This window comes from Thalassophryne amazonica, chromosome 11 (assembly GCF_902500255.1).
Source record: "Thalassophryne amazonica chromosome 11, fThaAma1.1, whole genome shotgun sequence".
Lineage (NCBI taxonomy): Eukaryota > Metazoa > Chordata > Actinopteri > Batrachoidiformes > Batrachoididae > Thalassophryne > Thalassophryne amazonica.
Window position 1 is genome coordinate 98,972,834 of NC_047113.1, and position 24,348 is coordinate 98,997,181.

At 41.8% G+C, this 24,348-nt stretch overlaps 1 protein-coding gene across 1 annotated transcript in view; it reads left to right on the forward strand.

The window, feature by feature from the left end:
- sil1 (SIL1 nucleotide exchange factor) overlaps nucleotides 1-24,348 on the forward strand; it is a 46,307-nt gene that overhangs the window by 20,393 nt on the left and 1,566 nt on the right. The window contains 8 exon segments of the mRNA XM_034180893.1: nucleotides 1,381-1,428; nucleotides 1,431-1,477; nucleotides 3,343-3,429; nucleotides 5,756-5,851; nucleotides 7,804-7,925; nucleotides 11,619-11,715; nucleotides 18,081-18,245; nucleotides 20,294-20,452. Coding sequence (XP_034036784.1) covers nucleotides 1,381-1,428; nucleotides 1,431-1,477; nucleotides 3,343-3,429; nucleotides 5,756-5,851; nucleotides 7,804-7,925; nucleotides 11,619-11,715; nucleotides 18,081-18,245; nucleotides 20,294-20,452 — 821 coding nt within the window.

A 24,348-nucleotide genomic window follows, 5' to 3' on the forward strand; every position in this document is an offset into this window, starting at 1 on the left:
TGCAACACATCTCCTTCACATAGCGTTGGTCAGCAGCCAGATGCCATTGAATGTGAGCATTTGCCCACTCAAGTCGGTTACGATGATGAATTGCAGTCTGGTCGAGACCCCGATGAGGACAACGAACATGCAGATGAGTTTCCCTGAGATGGTTTCTGACAGTTTGTGCAGAAATTCTTTGGTTCTACAAACCAATTGTTGCAGCAGCTGGTTCAGGTCCTGGTGGCTGGTTCAGACAATCTTGGAGGTAAACATCCTGGATGTGGAGGTCCTGTGCTGGTGTGGTTACATGTGGTCTTCAGTTGTGAGGCTGGTTGGATGTACTGCCAAATTCCCTGAAACTCCTTTGGCGATGACATATGGTAGAGAATTGAACATTCAATTCATGAGCAGCAGCTCTAGTGGACATTCCTGCAGTCAGCATGCCATTTGCATGCTCTCTCAAAACTTGCGACATCTGTGGCATTATGCTATGTGATAAAACTGAACGGCGTGGCTATACGGCCAACCGTTGGTTCAATAAAGTAAATACGCGAGCATATACGCCCAACCACAACTGACCAATGAGCATGTTTGTAAGTTCACTTCCGGTTTCAACTCTGGGAAGGCGGATATTTTCTCGCCGGCTGTGGTAGGGTTCACAGCCCACGGAGCGCTGTGATCTAAAGCGGTTCTGTTTGGCTCATCACACCCAGGGAACTGTGTCAAACGTAACCTATCTTACAGGCAACAAGTAGCATTTTGTTCAAAAAACTGTTTCGTTGTCGTTAACAGCTTCCGTTCAAAAGCAGTTAGTCTGCTTCATCCATTGTAGTGTTTTGCAAGTTATTAAAGATGGCACCGTTAAATATGTCAAACATACGGCCACTTTTCATGTTGCAATAGAGCCGTAAAGTGGTGTGAAAAAACAAAAATGTTATTTAGATGCACAAAACGTGTCAAATACACTCTCATGGTTAGGCGAATAAGGTAAGACATTATATTTATCTGCCCAACGGTTGGGTGAATAGCCTTTGCCAAAACTGAACAGTCAGAGTGGCCTTTTATTGTGGCCAGTCTTCGTCATCATCATGTTGTCTAATCAGCGTCTTGATATGTCACACCTGTGACGTGGGATGAATTATCTCGACAAAACAGAAGTGCTCCACTAACACAATTTTACACATTGGTGAACAGTATTGAGAAATGGGTCTCGTGTACATAGAAAATGTTTTATATCTTTGAGTTCAGCTCATGAAAAAATGGAGCAAAAAAACAACAAGTTGGTGGTTTAATATTTTAATAGATTTGGGTTCTTGACAGTTTATGATGGTAACAATGTGCCAGTTTTAAGGTCTGAGCTTGGCTCAGCAGTAGATGTCTGTCTTCGTCAGGCATGAGGACGTCCATAGTCCTCCTTCAGTGCCGATGAGCTCAAACAGGGCATGAAGAGATAAAGGAAGACCTGAACGCTGGCAAGGAAAGACTCAGACAGCAGGTAGCATCATGCTGATATTCAGCCTTCACTTTGTCTAAAAAGTGACTTCATGCTGATCTGGATGTTATGTGCAGTCTTGTCCATAAATTGGACAGTGACCCAGTGTCCACCGCCACAGTGGAGTTGAAATGATTTTCACAGCAGACTTTAGCTTTAATTCAAGAGACTGAAACAAACATTTAGAAATTACTCCTGTTTTCACACACAGTTGCTCTGTTCTCATGAGTAACTAACAGCTACAAATAAGAATTATTGTTAGATCAGAATCATCTCTAGTCACTGTCTGGAACCCTTGAACATCATCCTCCAAACACTGCGTTGCCTGGTCTGTGCTGCAGCCTCCTTCAGTTTTTGTTCGTTTGGGTCTTCCTGCCTTCAGAAAGTGAAATCTGCCCCCTGTTGGCTGGAGGTCAGGTGCCTGACTTGGCCATTGAAGAATATAATTTCTCTGCTTTGAGAATCTCCTGGATCTATTGGGTTACTGTCCATCTGTACTGTGTTGCTCCGTCCCATCAGTTTGGCAGCATTTGGCTGAATCTGAGCAGATCCTATTTATGCTACTGGATTTCTGCCAGTATTTTCAAAAAGTACTTTTTGGTGACATTGATATAAACTCTTTAATTTTTATTTAAGTGTCTCCTGTACTAGAAATGACTTTGGTCTTCTTGTGATGGTCTGCTTGTTGTTGACACAAACACGGCAAGCAACAATAATTTGATTCTGCTCTAAATATACCTTTTTATAGGTGATACACACATGACTGCAGTTTAAAAATTCACTTTCTAAGAACAAGGAAATTATTTAAATTTGAATAAGATGTGAATTGTATGCTGGTGCCACATTTTAAAGTAACTGACAAATTAAGAACCATAAGACAGAATCAACACTGTAACACCACAGTGACATACAGCGAGCGCTCTACTACACAAAATAAGATGCAGCACATTTTGAAAGTCATGTGTGTGTATACAGTGAGGCAAATAAATATTTGATACACTGTCAATTTTCCAAGTTTTCCCACCTACAAGAATGAAGAGGTACTTTTTATCGTAGGTACACTTCAACTGTGAGAGACAGAATCGAAAACAAAATATTCAGAAAATCACATTATATAATTTTGACATAATTTGCATTTTATTGTGTGAAATAAGTATTTAATACAATATAAAAACAGACCTTAATATTTGGTACAGAAATCTTTGTTTGTAATTAGAGGTCTGATGTTTCCTGTAGTTCTTGATCAAGTTTGCACACTGTAGCAGGGATTTTAGTCCACTCCAGATCTTTCAGGTTTTGAGTTTCAGCTCCCTCCAAAGGTTTCCTATTGCATTCAGGTCTGTAGACTGGCTAGGCTACTCCATGACCTGTAATTGGAGTAAGTGGGTATAGAAAATGGGTGGACAGATGGTAAGGTTAGACCTGACCCTTTTTGAAGTGTCTTGTATGAGGTTGTGTCAGTGCCCTTGGCAAAGATCATGTACTCTTCTGTGATGGCAGCATTAATGCAGAACAGTACGCTGAGATTTTGTGATGGCGATCTTGTGCTGTTGTAAACATTAAGGCGTGTTTACGGGTAAAGTGGGATAAAATTACACCTGAAACATTTCATTGATTGGTTCTCTTCATGTCAACATGTCTTGAGTGGTAAGTGCTTTAGCATTCCAACTTATTTTTTATGTGTTGTAGGCCTTAAATGCAACAATGTATTTATCTTAACTCCTGTATATCTGAACAAGTGTCATGTCTTTATCGCTAGCATTTGTTTTAAAGGTCATAGAAGTCAGAATTTTGCTGCTATAACATTGAAGTGGTAACATTCTAAACCCAGCTTTGACACAATTTAATATGTTTGTTGTGGTTTGTAGGACTCTGTGACTTCCAAGTATCGCCCCCTGGACGAGTTGAAGAGGGACATGGCACAGCTGGATCTGTTAGTAGAGACGGATGCTCAGGTACATCCGAATAGAGGGAGAATGAGTCAGATGTCACGTTGATAATCTGTGATAACAGTTGAGCGTTACAATTTCTACTTGAATCATGTAACACATCTAAAGCTGGGGTTTACACAGAACAACGAATCATTCAAAAATTCAATCGCCTCCTCTTTCTGCTGTCACACTCTACTAAGAACCACCACTAATCGCCACGTATCGACAGGCTCAGTTGCAAAGGCCACGAATTGAGGGTGGCTCGTGACATTCGTGGGGAGATTTTTTTTTTTTTTTTTTTTTTTTTTTTTTTTTTTTTTTGCAGCCAAAAACGTGCCACAAATGTCACAAACCTATTCAGAAAAAAAAAACCTATTCAGATGAGTTAAGTCACGTTAAGAATGTCAGGAATGATGGAAATATGACATTCATAATGCATCCTACCTATGTGTAAACACAGCATAAGAAACTGTAGCATCTTTGAATAAAGATAAAATAGGTTTTTTTATATTGATTTATTTTTTTTTTTAGTTATGATTTTACTGCGAGCATATCGATGGTCTTATGTGGTTGTGCTAATCCTAGTGGGATGTCCTTTCATACACCTTGAATAGATGTGTTGGAATTTAATTTTTATTAATTCCACACATTATATGTTTAACAGTTGTGTTAAATCTGTTAGACTGTCCACTTTATTTTCAGAAAAGTTGGAGTTGGTTCACATGCATAATGAGGCATGTTGGCATTTCTCACCTGAACCGCTGTGTGTTCTTTATGAACCAGTTATGTTTTTTTGACTGTTTGACCTTCTTCAGGGCTATTTTTGAAATCAGTGTAAATCTGTTGAATTTTTTTTTTCCCCCAGATGATGTAATCTGGGTGAACTCTCAGATTAGCTTCTGTGGGCACGTGTGTTCTGGATGTGGAGCAGACTAAAGGAGGAGAGACGTGGACTGTTGGGCAGCGGTTATAGAAGGCTCGGGACACGTTGTTAGAAAACCACACTTAGTGTACTTTGCAAAATATGTGACCTTTGACACGTATGATGTGGTAAGATGAAATGTTTGGGGGAATTTTTAAGTTTTAATTTTTTGTCAGACTGTACTAAAATATATAAATGTTATTTGAAACATCAGCCATCATAAGGTGAGAATGGACCAGTTGTCTGCCTGAGTGGTTGCCATCCAGGAGCAAACATGGTTCTGTGATGTTGTTGATGCAGCACCAAGTGCATGCTCCCAGACTTAATTTGAGGCAACATAATCCATCTTATTTTAACATTCCCAACGGCCCTTGGCATATAAAAGGTAAAGGATGAGTTCTGTGCTCTTCAGGGGTGGTCTTGTTGGCGTTGGACGTATGCAGGGCCACGGTGTGGTGCAGCACAGTGGCCTGTTCCTTTTCTCACTGACTTATACCTTCTTCAGGCTACCTTTTTACTGCTGACTGTGCAGCAGGAGAGCACTGTGTGCCAGTCCCAGCCTCGGGCTTGAACCAGTAACCTTCTACACAGAAGGCTGATCCATCATCAACATCCCCCCCAAAAGGATGTACTTTAGGGGAGGTGATGGTCTAGTGGTTAAGGTGTTGGGCTTGAGTCCAGAAGATCATGGGTTCAAATCCCCGCCTGACTGGAAAATCATTAAGGGCCCTTGGGCAAGGCCTTTAATCCCCTAGTTGCTCCCGGTGTGTAGTGAGCGCCTTGTATGGCAGCACCCTGACATCGGGGTGAATGTGAGGCATAATTGTAAAGTGCTTTGAGCGTCTGATGCAGATGGAAAAGCGCTATATAAATGCAGTCCATTTTCCATTTCTAACTCAAATGTTGCTGGATGTCACTGTGTGGGACGTCGGTCAGTCACACTGTGTTTCAGCTGACAGTGAGATGACTTCAGTTACACACTGGACTGATTATCAGTAAACTTTGTATAGACATTACACATAGTGACCCCAAGAAGCTAATTGACTATTGTGTCAAAGGTCAAGATCACTGGAGTGTACTTTGTAAAAATCTTCTCACTGCAATAACTTGACTGTCACCGAACTGCGTGTGTGTGCTATATTGACCCCAAGAAGCCTGTTGATTTCGGGCTCAGAAGATCAAAATTGCTAAACTCCGATTTGCAAAGGTTTTCTGCAAAAAAGTGTCACTTGTTTCTTAACGTGCCGTGGGTTAGTACAGACAACGTGCATGTTTTTATTCAGACACTCTGAAGGGAAGAGTCGAGTTTCGAGCTTACGCACATACATACATACATACATACACACACATACGAGGGTAGAAACATGCCATCTGGGATTTTTTTTTTTTCTTCAGTTATTTGTTTGTTGATGTGTTTGTACTGATTAGATAATGAGGCGCCTGCTGGACCAGTTCAACAGCACAAACTCTACAATGGAGCTCAGACTGACCATCCTACAGGAGCTGGAGTATCTGGTTCATCAGGTCCAAGAACGAACACACACACACACACACAACTAACGGACGACTTCACCAGATGTAGAGGGTGTACTGAGTCCGCATTTGCAACAACGAGTTACAGAGACGTCCAAAAACAAAATACTCGTGTGTTTCCGAAAGCAGTGACGTGACTATTGGAAGCGTCCCAGCGCACGCTTGAATGGAATGTGGCTGATAACGTTAAGAACTGAGGCACAGATTAATTCCAAAATTTACACAAGTGTGATGTTGTGTTATGACGACTCGTTTTTAAGTGAAAACTGTTCATTTTGATGCAGTCACTGTAAAAGCTGCAGCCGTGAGAAGATTTAGTGCACCATTAGTCATAAATGCAGCAAAACAAATGCTTATAAATGTTGTAAGTGTGAAAATATATACAGTGAGGAAAATAAGTATTTGAACACCCTGCGATTTTGCAATTTCTCCCACTTAGAAATCATGGAGGGGTCTGAAATTTTCATCTTACGTGCATGTCCACTGAGACATAATCTAAAAATAAATAAATAAAAAATCTGGAAATCACAATGTATGATTTTTTTTTTTTTTTTTTAAATAGCTCCACAGCACAGCTCCAAACAGCCACGCAGATTTCGGTCAGAATTAATAACTTCAGAGTGAATCGCCGTTTTAAATTAAATGACACCTTTTTCCAAAAGTTATAATGCAACAATAGAAGTACAACTGACCAAAACCGGGTCCCCCCCCCAAAATGAGACGTCCTGCATTTTTATGAATTGCATCCTGACGTGTAGCGCAGCCGGCTGAAGGGCTCACCTCAGAGTCGAGGGAGTTACATTTGTGCCTAGAAAGAAATGCTTTTGAGAAAAACTACAGATTTTGTTTATTTCTATTTATGTCCAGAGATCAAGGATCCACTGACCAATTTCATATTTATTTACTTTAAGACTCAATAAAATGTTGTTGACATAGAAAACCTGTAAAGCCTACTTTTAGTACACAGAAAATTCACAAGAGGTATTGATAGGGGAATCTATAAAGAATCTGATCGATAAGCGGAATCGATAATGATATCGATAAATTTTATCAATACCCATCCCTAATCGCGTCGCATTGTGAGGAATTCAGTTGCCATCAAATCGCATTGAATCAGGAACAGGGGTGAATCGTAGAGTATTGAGGTGTGTATCGAATTGTCAGTGATTTAGATTCACATGCCTTATATATTTGTCATCCTGTTGCCTGTGAAAAACAATGTCACGGAGACCTTCTACATCCATGTACAAAGCCACTATTAACAGCTGACATGACTGTTTTTAACCTGCATGTCAGCTGTTTTATTGCCTTTGTACATCATACAAAGGCAGATGGGACATAACACATTCGTTTTGCTCTGTCTGTCAGCCACCAGGATGTTTCTGCTCATTCTAATATGTCCGTCACACGGTGAGAATTGCTGAGTGAGACATTTTCCAGAAATGCACCTGTTAACTTGCTCAGGGAGAGCAATAAAAACATCAGAGACATTAATTATGAGCGCATGTGCACGGAGAGACTTACAATCATGAATACTTTGATGTTTGTTGTTGCTAACTGGCGCGTTAAAAAATGCAACATGTCTGTTCATGGGTGTTTTTAGTGGCTTCCCTCACTGGTCTCCTTCTTGCACACTCATTCAGTTTTTTACTAATTTACTGTGCAGTACCACATGGATTGTATTTCTTAAAGATTGATATAATTGAAGTCTAAGATGTAGTCAGTCACTTGGAAATGTTCATGTCAAAAAAAGATGATTTACATCAACAAAATCACATTTGTCCAAATACTTATGGACCATGTATAAAAATGTTTGTGATTCCTCAGCGCTTGTGACATTTTTGTTAAATCCAGATGGGTTGTCTTCCCCGTGGTGGCTCTCTGCTCTGAAGTATTGGCTTGTTTTTGGAATATCTGACAGTGTTGTGATTTTTGTGCTTCAGGTTGATAATGCTCAGATGTTGTGCTCAATGGGTGGCCTTCAGATCATTCTACAAGGTCTGAACAGTTCAGACTCCAGACTACAGGAAAGCTGTGCTTTTGTTCTGGGATCTGCTTTGGCCAGGTACAAAAACTCAAAACCATCATTTTTACTGCCGTTCTTCACGTCTGTCATACACACCTCCACGCCATCTGCTGAAGGTTCTTGCAGTCTTCTAATGTATGCATGTTGAAGATGTGAGGTTTTACATCCACATCTGGATGTGGATAATCACCTAAATTAAATACCCCCCTTCAGAAAGTCAGTGCTTTCCACAAAATCTCATTGAAATTAGTGTGTTTTAATTTCTGAAAGGCAAAAACATATCAGCTCTGTATCTTTGTCCTCTGTGGTGGTCTCCCGTGTAGAACAGATCAGTTTTGTGATCAGTGTCTGATCCATGTTACATGCACACATCTGTTATTGTGTTTGTCTGGTAGGTTCTCAGAGATCGATAAGAAGTGACCTTAAAAGGTGTAGGCCCACTAAGCTTTTAAAAATTTAAGGGATTAAAAAAATTTCACTGGTACCACTATCATTTTCTTTGTTAGCCTTTAAATAGGGAATTCGTGATGTGACATTACCAATATGATCAAAATTCATGTTGTCTAGAAAAACAATTATAAAGTTCCTCTGAAGGGTAAAATATCAAAAGAACACGGCCTTGAACTACTTACAGTAGCAATTACAGCCTCAAGTCTTCTTGAATATGATGCCACAAGCCTGGTGCACCTATCTTTGGGCAGTTTGTCCATTCCTCTTTGCAGCACTTCTCAAGCTCCATCAAGTTAGATGGGGAACGTTGGTGCACAGCCATTTTCAGATCTCTCCAGAGATGTCCGATCAGATTCAGGTCTGGGCTCTGGCTGGGCCACTCAAAGACATTCAGAGTTGCCCTGAAGCCATTCCTTTGATATCTTGGCTGTGTGCTCAGTCATTGTCCTGCTGAAAGATGAACCGGCGCCCCAGTCTGAGATAAAGAGCAGGCTTCAATTAAATTTCAATGTATTTTCATTTATGTAGTGCCAAATCACAAAGTTCCCTCAAGGCGCTTCACACAAGTATGATTTAACTATACCAACCCGCAGGTTGATTTTCATCCTGGATGTCTCTGCACATTGCTGCATTCATCTTTCCCTCAATCCTGACGAGTCCCCCAGTTCCTGTTGCTGAAAAACATTCCCACAGCATGATGCTGCCACCACCATGCTTCACTGTAGGGATAGTGCCTGGTTTCCTCCAAACATGATGCCTGACATTCACACCAAAGAGTTCAGTCTTTGTCTCATCAGACCACAGAATTTTATTTCTCATGGTCTGAGAATCCTTTAGGTGCATTTTGTCAAACTCCAGGCGGGCTGCCATGTACCTTTTACTAAAGAGTGGCTTCCATTTGGCCACTCGACCATATAGGCCTTATTGGTGGATTGTTGCAGAGATGGTTGTCCTTCTGGAAGGTTCTCCGCTCTCCAGAGGAATGCTGGCGCTCCGACAGAGTGACCATTGGGTTCTTGGTTACCTCAGGCCCTTCTCCCCAGATCGCTCAGTTTAGACAGGCAGCCAGCTCTAGGAAGAGTCCTGGTGGATCTGAACTTCTTCCATTTACAGATGATGGAGGCCACTGTATTCAGGGCCTCCAATCTCTGTACTTACAGAGCGAGAGCTGTATTAAAGTGCTCGGCAGTAAGTCGGACTCATTTCCGGTGGGGGTTGGGCTGTGTATTGTCACCAATCCTGTTTGTGATATTCATGGACAGGATATCAAGGCGTAGTCGGTGGGAGGAGGGTTTCCAGTTTGGTGGGCTCAGGGTGTCGTCGCTGCTTTTTGCAGATGACGTGGTCCTGTTATCTTCATCGGCCTGTGACTTCCAACACTCACTGGATTGGTTCGCAGTCGAGTGTGAAGTGGCTGGGATGAGGATCAGCACCTCTAAATCTGAGGCAATGGTTCTCAGCAGGAAACTGATGGATTGCCGACTCCGGGTAGGGAATGTGATCTTGCCTCAAGTGAAGGAGTTCAAGTACCTTGGGTCTCGTTCACGAGTGAGGGGACAGTGGAGTGTGAGATTGGCCAGAGAATCGGCGCTGCAGGGGCGGTGTTGCATTCGCGCTACCGTATTGTTGTGATGAAAAGGGAGCTGAGCCAAAAGGCGAAGCTCTCGAACGACTGGTCAATCTTCCTTTGTACTCTCACCTATGATCATGAGGATTGGGTCATGACTGAAAGAACTAGATCACATGTACAAACTGCTGACATGGGATTTCGTAAGTGGGTGACTGGCGTCTCCCTTAGAGATGCGGTGAGAAGCTTGGTCATCCGTGGGGAGCTCGGAGGAGCTGCTGCTCCTTCGTGTTGAAAGGATCCAGCTGAGGTGGTTCGAGCATCTGCTAAGGATGCCCCCTGGGTGCCTCGCTAGGGAGGTGTTCCAGGCACGTCCATCTGGGAGGAGATCCCGGGGAAGACCCAGGACAAGGTGGAGAGATTATATCTCCACACTGGCCTGGGAACGTCTCGGGATCCCCCAGTGGTCAATGTGACCTATGAAAGGGAAGTCTATGGTCCCCTGCTGGAGCTGTTGCCCCATGACCCAATCCCGAATAAGCGGTTGAAAATGATAATGATGGAGGCTACTGTCTTCATTGGGACCTTCAAAGCAGCAGAAATGTTTCTGTACCCTTCCCCAGATTTCTTCCTCGACAATCTTGTGTTGGTCTACAGCTAGTTCCGTTGACTTTATGCTTGGTTTGTGCTGTGACATGCACTGTCATCTATGGGATATTATATGTGGACAGGTGTGAGTCTTTCCAAATCGTGTCTAATCAACTGAATTTACCCTAGGTGGACTCCAATTAAGCTGTAGAAACATCTCAAGGATGATCAGTGGAAACGAGATGCACTTGAGCTCAATTCTGAGCTTCATGGCAAAGGCTGTGAATACTTATGCACATGTGGTTTTTATTGTTTAATAAATTTGAAAAAATCTTTTTTCACATTGTCATTATAGGATGTGTATAATTTTAAGAAAAAATGTTTCATCCATTTTGGAATAAGACTAACATAACAAAATGTGGAAAAAGTGCAGCTCTGTGAATACTTTTTGGATGCACCATATATACTGCTGAATTACAACATCAGCCTTTAGTTTTTTTTTATTTTTTAATAAATTTGTAAAACTATAAAAAACAACTTTTCACATTACTGCTATGGGGTACTGTGTGTAGAATTTGAAGGCAAAACAATGAATTTCATCCATTTTGGAATAAGACTGTAACATAACAAAATGTGGAAACAGTGCAGCTTTGTGAATACTTTTTGGAAGCACTGTATGTACTGCCAAATCACAACATAAGCCTTGGGTTTTTTTTGTTTTTTTTTTATTTGCAAAAAAACCCCAAAACTTTTCACATTGTCATTATGGGATACTGTGTGTAGAATTTTGAGAGGAAAAATGAATTTCATCCACTTTGGAATAAGGCTGTAACATAAAATAATATGGAGAGTGAAGCAGCCATGAATGCTTTCCAGATGCACTGCACGTTCACTTCATTAAAATGAGCTGTAATTTCACAAGATGTTTCTAAACAATTATAATGCTTGGATTTTCGTAGAAACCAAATATTTGCCAGTCTAGTGAAATTTGGGTGGCCCTATATCTTTAATTTATGGTGAAGGTCCAGCGGTGTTGCCTTTTAAACATCCTTATCATGTGTGATGTCAGAGGTGTTGAGCGGTTTTTGTGAGTGCTACTGTCTGACGGTTGCTGTTCTGTCCTGCAGTAACCCAGTGGTTCAGGTGAAAGCTGTGGAAGGTGGCGCTCTTCACATGCTGCTCCCCACGCTGGCCACTGCACCGTCTGCTGCTGTCAAAAAGAAGGTGATCACACGCAGCCTATTCAGGGTCCCCCCACCCCCCTTAGGTTCTTGTTGTGTAGGTAAATACTTCTGCTCGTTTGCACGGATTTGTCGTGTGGCAAAACCAAAAAGTAGGATTTATGTTTATTTATTTTGACTTTCTTGGATTTGGTGCAGACAGTCTCTGGGGACGTGTCGTCTGGTCATTTAAGTTGGACCTTCTGATTGTATCACTATGGGCTGTCCAGGGCTCCCAAGAAGGGCAAATGTTGCTATTTTTCACACTGTTTGGGTGATTGCTGAAACACAGGAATCAAAGGAAAGCAAATAACTAACACTTAATTTAGCAATTTGAAACAAAATATGCATTTAAATATAATTACATCTAATTAAAAAACATTACGTAAAGTGCCTGTGATACAAAATATTAACTAAAATGCATGTTCAAGTTATTGTCTATGTTAAAGCCATGCTGGTGTATTCTATAGAAATCTCCAGGTCTACAGCGTTTAGAAAAATGTCCAGTAATAAAGGGACCTTTGTTACAGGGAGGCAGCCTACAGGCAAGAAAAATGTCATTACCCTTGAGTCATTCTAAGGGCCCCCAAAAGGGCCAAATGACATTTTGCACACTTCTCAATTTATTGCTGAAAACTGTTCAGTAACTTGGTACTAGTGGTAATAAGAGCTGGAACCTCCAAACTCTGGTGGAGGACCCGACCTTGAGGAACACACAAACCACCCTCCCGGGGGGTGGATTTGTTTTTTTGTTTTTTTTTTAATTAAAAATAAAATATCCCTTTCATCCTACATTTATTTATTTATATATATTTTTAGATTCATTTATTTATTTTTTACATCATTGAGGAAGGGGGGTTCAGCGTAACACTCAGGAACAGCAAACATTTGATCCAAAGTTCCAGCAGAACCCAGTGATCCCAACTAAGGCACTGATGTGGGTGTCATCACCGATACATCACCTAGATTTACTAAATTTATTATTTCACTGGGTGTGCTGACAAAACTTCTAACTTCTGGTAGAAGCACAACCTGCCTGTTTGACCCCACACCAACGAAACTGTTTAAGAACCACTATACTGGAGATTATTAATCTGTCACAAACCTCAGGATTTGTTCCTAAATGTGTCAAATCTCCAGTGAATAACCTTAGTGCTGCCGCAATGTCTATCAGTCAGCCACCTTCCCCATGCCAGGATGTCAAGCTTCTCCAGCCTTCCTGTGTGCCAGGCTGTATTACATATATGTGAAATGCATGTGTGGTGAAAAAAAGACATTCCACCCCACTGTAACACACAATACCCAGATGGTCATTGTACATCCCCGATTCAAATGAAGTTGGGACGTTGTGTGAAATGTAAATCCGTTCTTCAACTCGATGTGTTCTCCTTTCCTAAGTTTGGTGGTTTTCGGCTCATAGGTGACACCTCTCTCCGAATCATCCTCAGGGGACCACATGCACCAGTCCTTCTCTTCAGCAGATTCTGGATGAACATGGGTGATGTATAGTAATTGTCGATGAAAGGTTTGTGACCTTTGTCGACATATGGACCCATCAGTCTCATCACATCACTTACAATTTGCTGAAACTGGAATGCCCTGGTCCCCCTGGTATCACGACCTGTGTGTAATAGCCGTTGGAGGAATCACACAGCATAAACAGCTTCACTCTGAATTTGTCTGGCTTTTGCGGCATGAAGACTCTCAACAGCAGGTTACACGTCCAGGCAGTCATACCCTCATCCAGAGCCAGATATTCACCATGTGTGTAAAGAGACTTGAATTTCTGTTTCAATGTCTCGTACACTGGTTGGAGTTTGAATATTGGGTCGTGGCCGTCCTGTCCCCGTGGTACATACTGGCTGCTGTTGTTCAGATGAAATGACAAGATCAACGGGTATCTGTTCCTGGTCATCACTGTTAGGAAAAATGGAGCTTCTAGCAATTCTTCTGTCAGCCATTAATCGTGTAAATGTTGGTGCTACACCAGGCCCATCCCAATAATAAGAGCCAGAAATGCTGTCATTTTTTTCGGCGGACACAAGACACCATTTTCCACATCGTGAATTCGGCTTCAGGTGGCTCCTTTTATCAGAGCGCAAAAACTCCTGGGCATACCGGTTAGTTTCCACAACTATGAGATTGATCAAATCATTGGTGTAAACAGGTTAAAGAAGTCCAGGATTATCCAGGAATCTTCTAATGGTGCATTTATATTCTGCCTTTCACCTGTGAACTGTGGAATATAAGGGTCTGAGCTCCCACTCTTCCACTTTGCATCCTTGAGTTCTGCACACTCCGGTTTGTCGTCTTCGAGGTCATCCGTGTGTGTACAGAGTACAATGGTACCAAACGTATGGAACCAAATTTGCACTCTAAATGGAACCAAGCTGCACTCTAAATTCAACGCACAACACAAATGGGATGAATAATCCATGTCATGTGACATACAAAGCACCAATCAAATGACAAGGAGTCACTCAGCTGTTATATAAAAGTTTATATACTCTGCTCTATAGATATATATAGATATATATATATATATAGATATATATATAGATATAGATATAGATATAGAGATATAGATATAGAGCAATCGACAACCAGCAGGACTATAGTTAAACCAACACTTAAGAAACCTAACCTTGACCCTAGTACTAAAAAAATTATATGTAGCCCAATCTAAAACCTTTCATTTTGTTCTAAAATTCTGGAAAAAGTATTTTCACAGCAGCTCATGGACCATCATCATGGGTCATTGTATACTACTCTAGTCCAGTGATTCTCAACCGGGGTGCCGTGATCAATTGTCAGGGGTGCCGTGGGCAATTATCAAATATTATCGGGTGTATGTGCTGTAATAGTGTGGCAGATGGTGTAATGCTCTTTTATTCCAGTAGATGGCAGCAAGGCACGCAGTAGAGCTGAGCCGTGTGCCGACAAGGAGGCATGATCGGCATTTTAATTCCGGGCAAGTTAGTGATTTGTGTGCGTAGAAGTTCACTTAGTCTCGTCAAGAAACAGGTGGAATTTGCTGGGAAGCTGCGCATGTTGGCAAAGTCACAAACGGAAGAACAAGGGAGACAATATTTCCTTCCATAAGTAAGTGGTTTTGGTTATTGTTGTCACTTTATCCGTGATATTTGGATGATAAACAGCTGTATGTCTCCTGCCGTACCTGTGTCACCCAATGACACGGATCATTAATTTCACTTATGTCTAGTTGATATTTTCCACTGCTAGACCAATGCCTAGTTAAAATTCTTGTCGTTAGTGACTAAAACTTGTTTGACAAGACTGGGGAGTTTTTTTTTTTTTTTTTTTTTTTGCACCTTAAAATAATGACATTAATGACCCGCGCTGTGCTGCCACACACACAGAAATGTGCACACACACACCGCTGACTTCATGAATGAAACTCGGTCAATAAAGGATAATTGTGTAAAAATATAATATATATAAACGTATTGTGATGGTTTTAGGAGCCGCGCTGCGTTGAACAGCAGCAGCTCAGCCGAGCAGCGCAGCTTAACAGCGCAGATCCGTGTAACTTTCAACACTATTTGTGAATGTGTGGTTGTCAGAGTAAGTTTAATACTTTCCTGACATAATTTAATGTAATTTAATTTTACTGGCTCGATATCCAGGACAAAATGGCATTTTAACACGTATTTTGCGAGCATTTTTCTGAGTGTGTTCAGTCGCGAATCTCCATTGAAAATGCATTAACATCCGGGTACTTCATCAATATTTTGCCCGGTTAGGAGTTGTCATGTCGCTGTCCATGAAGGGACGTTTTCGTTTAATGTGCAGCATTGGGACTGCGCTGTCTAGTTCTTATATACAGCTCCATGACTATAGTATACTATGTTACGTCATATCTGTACCGCACGTGTCGCTAATGTGCTAACGCACCGTGTAGAGACAGTCGAGTTAGTGGTGCGTGACACATGACAGTGGTGTGCCGCAGGATTGTGTAAATATAAAAAGGGTGCCGCGGCTCAAAAAAGGTTGAAAATCACTGCTCTAGTCGATGTTTCGCAGTTGTGACTCTTGCGCACCGTGACTCACGAGAGGTCGGTTTCAGCAGAGTTCCAGTTTAGGACACAATGTAAACACCCCTCTTAAAGTATGGACAACATCAGGACACAACAGAAGTCCATCACACCTCTTCTAGATAACCCTCTCAACTTGGAAGAATGTGTCATCATCACAATCGCTTGTGAACTCGCTGAATCAACACCATCCACATCCTCGCTAGCCATGGTTTACATGGTTGTGAAAACATCGGAAGTCTGCTGGTGCCGCAGTACATTCGTGGAAGCACAGGGGGCCTCCAGGGGATTATGGTAAACGTTAAAAGAGCAAATGGGCTAGAGAATCATTTTTGGAATTATGAAAATGTCCTTGCATGGTTGAAATCTTACATAACCAGTCACTGTCACTGTGTTATATACAACAACATTACCTCTAACCTTGTTGACATGAAATCTGGGGTTTCACAGGGGTACGTCTTAGGCCCTCTGCTTTTCTCCCTTTATATAGCATCCCTTGGGTGCATATGATGGTGTCATGGGATTACCTTTCATTTGGACATGCTGATAACAGCTGTTAATCTGGTATACATAAAGTGATTAAAGGATTGCCTTTTGTCAGTGTAAAGCTGGATGTCCAGCAATTTCTTACTATTAAACTCTGACTGAAACTAAGACTGAAATGGTGATTGAGACATCAACATCAGTTTGACCAGCTAATGCTTAACCTAGGTTCATGTTCATACATGGCACTGACAAAGTGAGGAACCTTGGGGTAATTTTTGATCCAACGTTGTCCTTTGACCTACACATCAGCGATATTACGAGGACTGTTTTCTTCCACCTGTGAAACATACCAAAGATTTGTCCCATCCTGTCTGACTGATGCAGAGACCCTGAGCCATGCATTTGTATCTTTGAGACTGGATGACTACAATAGCATTAGGATACACCAGTCAGTTCAAAATGCTGCTGAGAGTTTTGATAAGAAGCAGAAAGTTTGACCACATTGTACCCATTTTTGGCATCTCTTCACTGGCTAGCTAGCTGGATTCATGAACTAGCACCTCCTTACTTAGTTGACCAAATTAAACCCTACCTATCGGCCCGGGCTCTGTGCACCTGCTTTGTGGGATAATCTCCTAGCAGAGATAAAGTGGTCAGATTCTGGAGACATTCAAATCCAAACTTAAGATGCATCTATTCTCCCTCTCGTAGCAGCACACTCGGGTCTGCTTTTGGAATATACTCTTGAAATGAAGAAAGCTTGTGCTGTGGCCCAATGATTATCTGATGGAAGAGCACTGTCCCTGCATCTCAACCCCCTGCTTGGAATGGTTTCTTCCTACAGGCCATCACACTGAACAACTCAACCTGCCAAAAAAAAACTCACAAATGAATCTACCTCATGTACAATTTTAACTTCAATCTGTTGTCTGTCTCACATATCCTTTTTTCTTTTCTTTTTCTCTTATTGCACATTTTATTTTCTTGCATATTTTATTATTGTGAATTATTCAGTGTTTAGTGTATACATGCCGTACAGAGAGAGTGCAGCTCAAACCGAAGTCAAATTCCTTGTATTCTGTGGATAGTTGGTGGGAAAAAGTTATTCTGATTATGGCGCCAGTGACTGCTTGCTCATCTCAGTTATGCACTTTGTTTTTGATGCTATTCTGGTTTTTCCTGTTTCTTCAGCTTGGTAAACACTTCAGTTACAAGGTAAAAACCTTGTAAATGTTAGAATGGCCTAAGCAGTGGGTCACCCCTGAGTCTGGTCTGCTTGAGGTTTCTTCCTCAACATCAGAGGGAGTTTTTCCTTACCACCATCACCTGTGTGCTTGTTTTACGGGTTGGTAAGGTTAGACCTTACTCATGTGAAGCTCCTTGAGGCAGCTTTGTTGTGATTTGATGCTGTATAATGAAATAAATTGAATTGATTGAAATTGATGGAGTTGGTCAGTTAGAAATGTGACATCATCCACCTTGAAGAAAACACTCCATCACTGTGACATCAAAGGTTATAGTATATACTGACTTGCTGTCTGCACATCCATTGCACTGCTTATGGGTGTGTTAATGACTGTCCAATGATGGCCACACTTCATCAATGATCTTGTACCATTTTTGCATAAGTTTCTATTAATATTAATTTTCAAGCCAAGCTAATGTTTTACACTTAGTTACTGTCAGTTTTCTAACATGGTTTTGGAAGCAGGGTGAGTGAAGACATTTCCTGTTTTTATGGTGTATTTTTATCTTATTGTGACTTTAATATGTCACTTTTACTATCTGCAGATTTTACTTTTCTGTCCTTTGTATGCAACTCTCCAAGGTTCTGTTTGCGCTGGCGTCACTTCTGCGTCACTTCCCCTACGCACAGCATCATTTCCTGTCTCGTGGCGGGCTGCAGGTCCTGTCAGAGCTTTTCAGAGCAGACAGGGGTGGAGCTCTGCGAACACGCATCGTCACCATGCTGTACGACATGATGGTTGAGAAGGTACAACGAAGAAAAATAGATTTCATTCATTCTGATTTTGTGTAAAAACTCAGCAGACACAAAACATCCTCTGTTTTAGACTTTTAGTTTTTAAAGATGAGCGGTACCAATGGTAAACGTATGCATAGTGATAAATTTAAAGAAGAGTCATCAGGAGATGACGCATCTCCCCGGTCCCCACAAATCTGCAATACAAAGTGTCGGAGGATCACCCAAGTACACTATTGTGCTAAATATGAGTGAATTTGGTGAACTGTGGCAGTTCTGTGGTGGATGGACTGCATTTATATTGTTTATTTTAATTAAATAGATATATTTAAAAAAAAACACACAAAAATGTCTGTAATTCTTTCTTGTGCATGTGTGTTGCAATATCCAATTTTTGATATCTTTAAACTTTCCCCGAGTTGTACCCCAGTCTACGGTTTTACCAGCTGTATAATAGCAGACTGTTAAAATATTTTTAAACTTCATTTGTTAGGTTGAAAATGCCATAATACACTGAACAAAAATATAAAGGCAACACTTTTGTTCTTGCTCCCATTTTTCATGAGCTGAATTCAAGGATCTAAAACATTTTCTATGTACACAAAAGACCCATTTCTCTCAAATATTGTTCACAAATGTGTCTAACTCTGCATTAGTGAGCACTTCTCCTTTGCTGAGATAATCCATCCCACCTCACAGCTGCGGCACATCAAGATGCTGATTAGGGAGCATGATTATTGTACAGGTGTGCCTTAAGCTGGCCACAATAGTAAAAGGCCACTCTGAAATGTTCAGTTTTGCTTTATTGAAGGGTTGGGGGTCAGAAAACCAGTCAGTATCTGGTGTGAGGACCATTTGCCTCAAGCAGTGCACACATCTCCTTCACATAAAGTTGATCAGCATCCAGACACCATCGAATGTGAGCATTTGCCCACTCAAGTCGGTTACGGCAACGAACTGCAGTTGGGTCGAGACCCCGATGAGAACGAGCATGCAGATGAGCTTTGGTTTCTGACAGTTTGTGCAGAAATTCTTTGGTACTGCAAACAGATTGTTGCAGCAGCTGTCCAGGTGGCTGGTGTCAGATGATCTTGGAGGTAAACATCCTGGTGTGGTTACACGTGGTCTGTAGTTCTGAGGCCGGTTGAATGTACTTCCAAATTCTCTGATGCACCTTTGGAGACGGATTATGGTAGAGAAATTAACATTCAGTTCACAGGCAGCACCTCTGCAGCCAGCATGTCAATTGCACACTCCCTAAAAACAAGTGTTGTTTATATTGTTGTTCAGTGTAAAAACATTAACGATTTTTAGTAGCAATTGTAGCATTTCTCACACAGTGAGACAATAACAGACCAGTTGTTTGAATAAAGCACTGAGATGACAGTTTCCTGTCATTACTCAAGGAGCAGGGTTTTTTTTTTTTTTTTTTTTTTTTTTTTTTGAGAAATAATGTAAACATCATTTTTGTCAGTACTTCTACCTCATCTTCAATCACCCCCACATGCTCTTCAGGCATTTATTATAAACCATAAGCATTTAATCCTTGTTTTATAATTATATAATATGGCGTTTTAGCGGTTAGCTGCACTTTTAGGTAAAGCACTTTGTGACCGTCTGTGAAACGTACTATAGAAATAAACTACCTATTTGCTTTCACAGGAAACTTTTTTAATTCAGTTCTTTAAAGCGATGCGCTGCAATTTTTTTTTAAATGGCCCAGGATACTGTGTTACTGCCCAAACCCCCCTGTGCAGGCAGCACTTCAGGACTGAAGGAGAAAAAATCCTCACACATCTATCAGATGTTTGTCATTAACATATAAATGGACATAATACAGACTTGTGAAACTGCCAACTGGATCCCATCCAGTTTTGTTCTGACCCCTGTGGCATGGGTTTAAACTGAGAACCTTCCACACTGGAAAGCGCACTAACTGCTTGGCCACCACCCCAAAGTTTGGACGGTTAATGTTTTCTTGTTTATTTTGTTGCCTGATGTTCAAATCTTGGTTTCTCTGATATGCTAACATTGACAGTATGTAATGGTCTGTCTTCCAGGACCTCGTCTCTCAGGCAAGTCTGGATCCAGGGCTGGACACCTCATACGAAGAGCGTCAGTACTCCAAGGTCTCTCTGCAGATGGCGGTGCTAGAGGAGGGTTGGTGCAGTCTGGTACCACAGATGCTAGAGTCCACTGAGCACGACTACAGAGAGAAGGTGGGCCAACATTAAAGTTCAAGGTCACGATGATTCGGTCATCACTTTCTGAGCCTTTGAAATGCCATCATTTATATTATAATAGCAAGAGAGAATCGATCATGCAAAACCGGGAGCGCTGACAGTTACCGTTTGGCTTACCTATATATTTTGGGTCGAGGTTGAACGGTGCAAAACCAGTGGGCATTGTGCTGCAATGCACCATGGGAGTTTGGAGTTTTCAGGTTTTAAATGTTGTTATTTTAAGTGTTGTTAGTGTTATTGATTTATTGTTATTGTTTTTATTATTTTAGATGTCTCATTTTGCTATTACCACCAGTGAGTTAAGTCTCATGTTGGTACAATGAGTGAAATGTGTAGTGGTTTTATTGTCTTCAGCCACTGTTTTGTCAAATTAAAAGCACCTGCTTACAGCGGCTGTGCACACGTGCAACTCTGATCACAGACATACTGTGAAGAGCTGACATTTTTTGTTTGGTATAATTATGTATTTTGGGTCAAGGATAAATGCTGTGAAAACTGAATGTTGATAGGACTAATATTTTGGAGAAGCTACAGATATTGGCTAACAGTGCAGGGGTGGTGGCCGAGTGGTTAATGCGCTTGGTTTCAGTTCAGAAGGTTCTGGGTTCAAATCCCACCCCTGCCACATTTCTCCATGTAATGTGGAGTTGCGTCAGGAAGGGCATCCGGCGTAAAACTTGTGCCAATTCAACATGCAGATCCACCTTGAATTTGCTGTGGCGACCCCAAGTGCAAACAAGGGAGCAGCCGAAGGGACGGATATTGGCTAACAACACTGAACAATGGATGTTGCTAACTGCTGGACACATGCGTTTCCAGCAGAGGGCAGTAAGTCATCTTTATATTAAAAGTGTCAGTGTGGTGAGTGATTTTGTTACATCTGCGAAGGACGGAACAAAATCACTGGCATGTTTATTTTATTTTTCCTCTCTGCCTGTTAGCAGGATTATGCTACAACTACTGCACGTTTTTGAAAAAAATTTTCACCACACACGTGTGTGTGTGTGTGTATGTATGTATACTCAACAAAATATAAACGCAACACTTTTTGGTTTTGCTCCCATTTTTGTATGAGATGAACTCAAAGATCTAAAACTTTTTCCACATACACAATATCACCATTTCCCTCAAATATTGTTCACAAACCAGTCTAAATCTGATAGTGAGCACTTCTCCTTTGCTGAGAGAACCATCCCACCTCACAGGTGTGCCATATCAAGATGCTGATTAGACACCATGATTAGTGCACAGGTGTGCCTTAGACTGTCCACAATAAAAGGCTACTCTGAAAGGTGCAGTTTTATCACACAGCACAATGCCACAGATGTCGCAAGATTTGAGGGAGCGTGCAGTTGGCATGCTGACAGCAGGAATGTCAACCAGAGGTGTTGCTCGTGTATTGAATGTTCATTTCTTTACCATAAGCCATCTCCAAAGGCGTTTCAGAGAATTTGGCAGTACATCCAACCAGCCTCACAACCGCAGACCATGTGTAACCACACCAGCCCAAGACCTCCACATCCAGCATGTTCACCTCCAAGATCGTCTGAGACCAGCCACTCAGACAGCTGCTGAAACAATCGGTTTGCATAACCAAAGAATTTCTGCACAAACTGTCAGAAACTGTCTCAGGGAAGCTCATCTGCATGCTCGTCGTCCTCATCAGGGTCTCGACCTGACTTCAGTTCGTCGTCGTAACTGACTTGAGTGGGCAAATGCTCACATTCTCTGGCGTTTGGCACGTTGGAGAGGTGTTCTCTTCACGGATGAATCCCGGTTCACACTGTCCAGGGCAGATGGCAGACAGCGGGTGTGGCGTCGTGTGGGTGAGCGGTTTTCTGATGTCAGTGTTGTGGATCTCCTCCTCTCCTGTGGAACCAGCTCCCAATTCAGATCAGGGAGACAGACACCCTCTCTACTTTTAAGATTAGGCTTAAAACTTTCCTTTTTGCTAAAGCTTATAGTTAGGGCTGGATCAGGTGACCCTGAACCATCCCTTAGTTATGCTGCTATAGATGTAGACTGCTGGGGGGTTCCCATGATGCACTGTTTCTTTCTCTTTTTGCTCTGTATGCACCACTCTGCATTTAATCATTAGTGATCGATCTCTGCTCCCCTCCACAGCATGTCTTTTTCCTGGTTCTCTCCCTCAGCCCCAACCAGTCCCAGCAGAAGACTGCCCCTCCCTGAGCCTGGTTCTGCTGGAGGTTTCTTCCTGTTAAAAGGGAGTTTTTCCTTCCCACTGTAGCCAAGTGCTTGCTCACAGGGGGTCGTTTTGACCGTTAGGGTTTTACATAATTATTGTATGGCCTTGCCTTACAATATAAAGCGCCTTGGGGCAACTGTTTGTTGTGATTTGGCGCTATATAAAAAAATTGATTGATTGATTGGATCGAGTGGCCCGTGGTGGCGGTGGGGTTATGGTATGGTATGGGCACCTGTGCACTAATCATGGTGTCTAATCAGCATCTTGATATGGCACACCTGTGAGGTGGGATGGATTATCTCAGCAAAGAAGTGCTCACTATCACAGATTTAGACTGGTTTGTGAACAATATTTGAGGGCAATGGTGATATTGTGCATGTGGAAAAAGTTTTAGATCTTTGAGTTCATCTCATACAAAATGGGAGCAAAACCAAACGTCTTGCGTTTATTTTTATATATATATATATATATATATATATATATATATATATATATATATATATATAATTAGGCCACAGAAGACTCCTCTGAATTTTGGAAGTGATCCCAATCTAGAATCCACACAGGCAACGCGCTCGTATGTAATTAATAACTAAAAAAAAACTGGGAGCCTGCTTGCTGTTTAAAAAACAAAACAAAAAAAAAACCTAAGAACTGTATCCACAATCCATATTCCTTGTGGTAAACGGGGGTTTAGACCCCCATTGTGAGTCTGTCCACTGAAGGTTAACACAGTAGTTCATAAACCAGTACACACAGGAACTGGACATGTTGAACATTAACAGGATGATGCTGTAATCTGACTTCATCACTCAGTTGTACTTGGACATATATGATCTCATGCTGCCATCTAGTGGGAGGCAGTATAAAAGGTTATGAAATACAAATGAGTAGTCATGCTAGTACACCCTAATATTCAAAATGCACGTGTGTGTTATAGCTGGGTAGTGTAGTGGCAAACCCCAGTCAGGAGTAACGCCCGGGTTAGCGAGGTCCATGTCAGTTGTTGAGAACCCAGGACACACTGATGGGAAATAGACTACTAGAACAAGACATACATGGACAAGGACTGACGACTGATGTAAGACATGATGAGAGAGGTTACATGTGGGAACTATGGATGAACAGAAGACCAACCTTCACACTGACCAAGAAGCACATGGTAGCTCAGTGTACTGAAATCAGTGGAAGAAAGCTGCTATTGAAACTGGAGATCCAGCGTAACCTAGCATACAGCAGCACGGCTCTGAACTGTATGAACACAAGGAGCAGACCCTGGTGGGAGCAGATGATACCCAAATATCTGCTATGACAGAGGCATCTCCTGAGCTGAGGATGAAGATTGTGGCCAGGAGAAAGCAGACGGCAACACAACCAAGAGTACGACTCCCCCGACTCACTGACAAAGTCCCGTCAGAAGCGATGCCTGCAGACATTAACACGTGAACACGTGACATTAACACAGCTCTACTCACCAATGACCCTGAATGGGGAAAACGGTAACACAGTACAACCCCAGAACTGAGACTGAGCAACACTGGAAGAACATCTGAGAGAAAGGCACTTGGCACTGGCACAGCCACCTCCCAGGACAAGAACCAGTCAACATCACATCCAGACATCCAACAACTAATTCACACCAGGGCCTAATATGATCCACACCTAC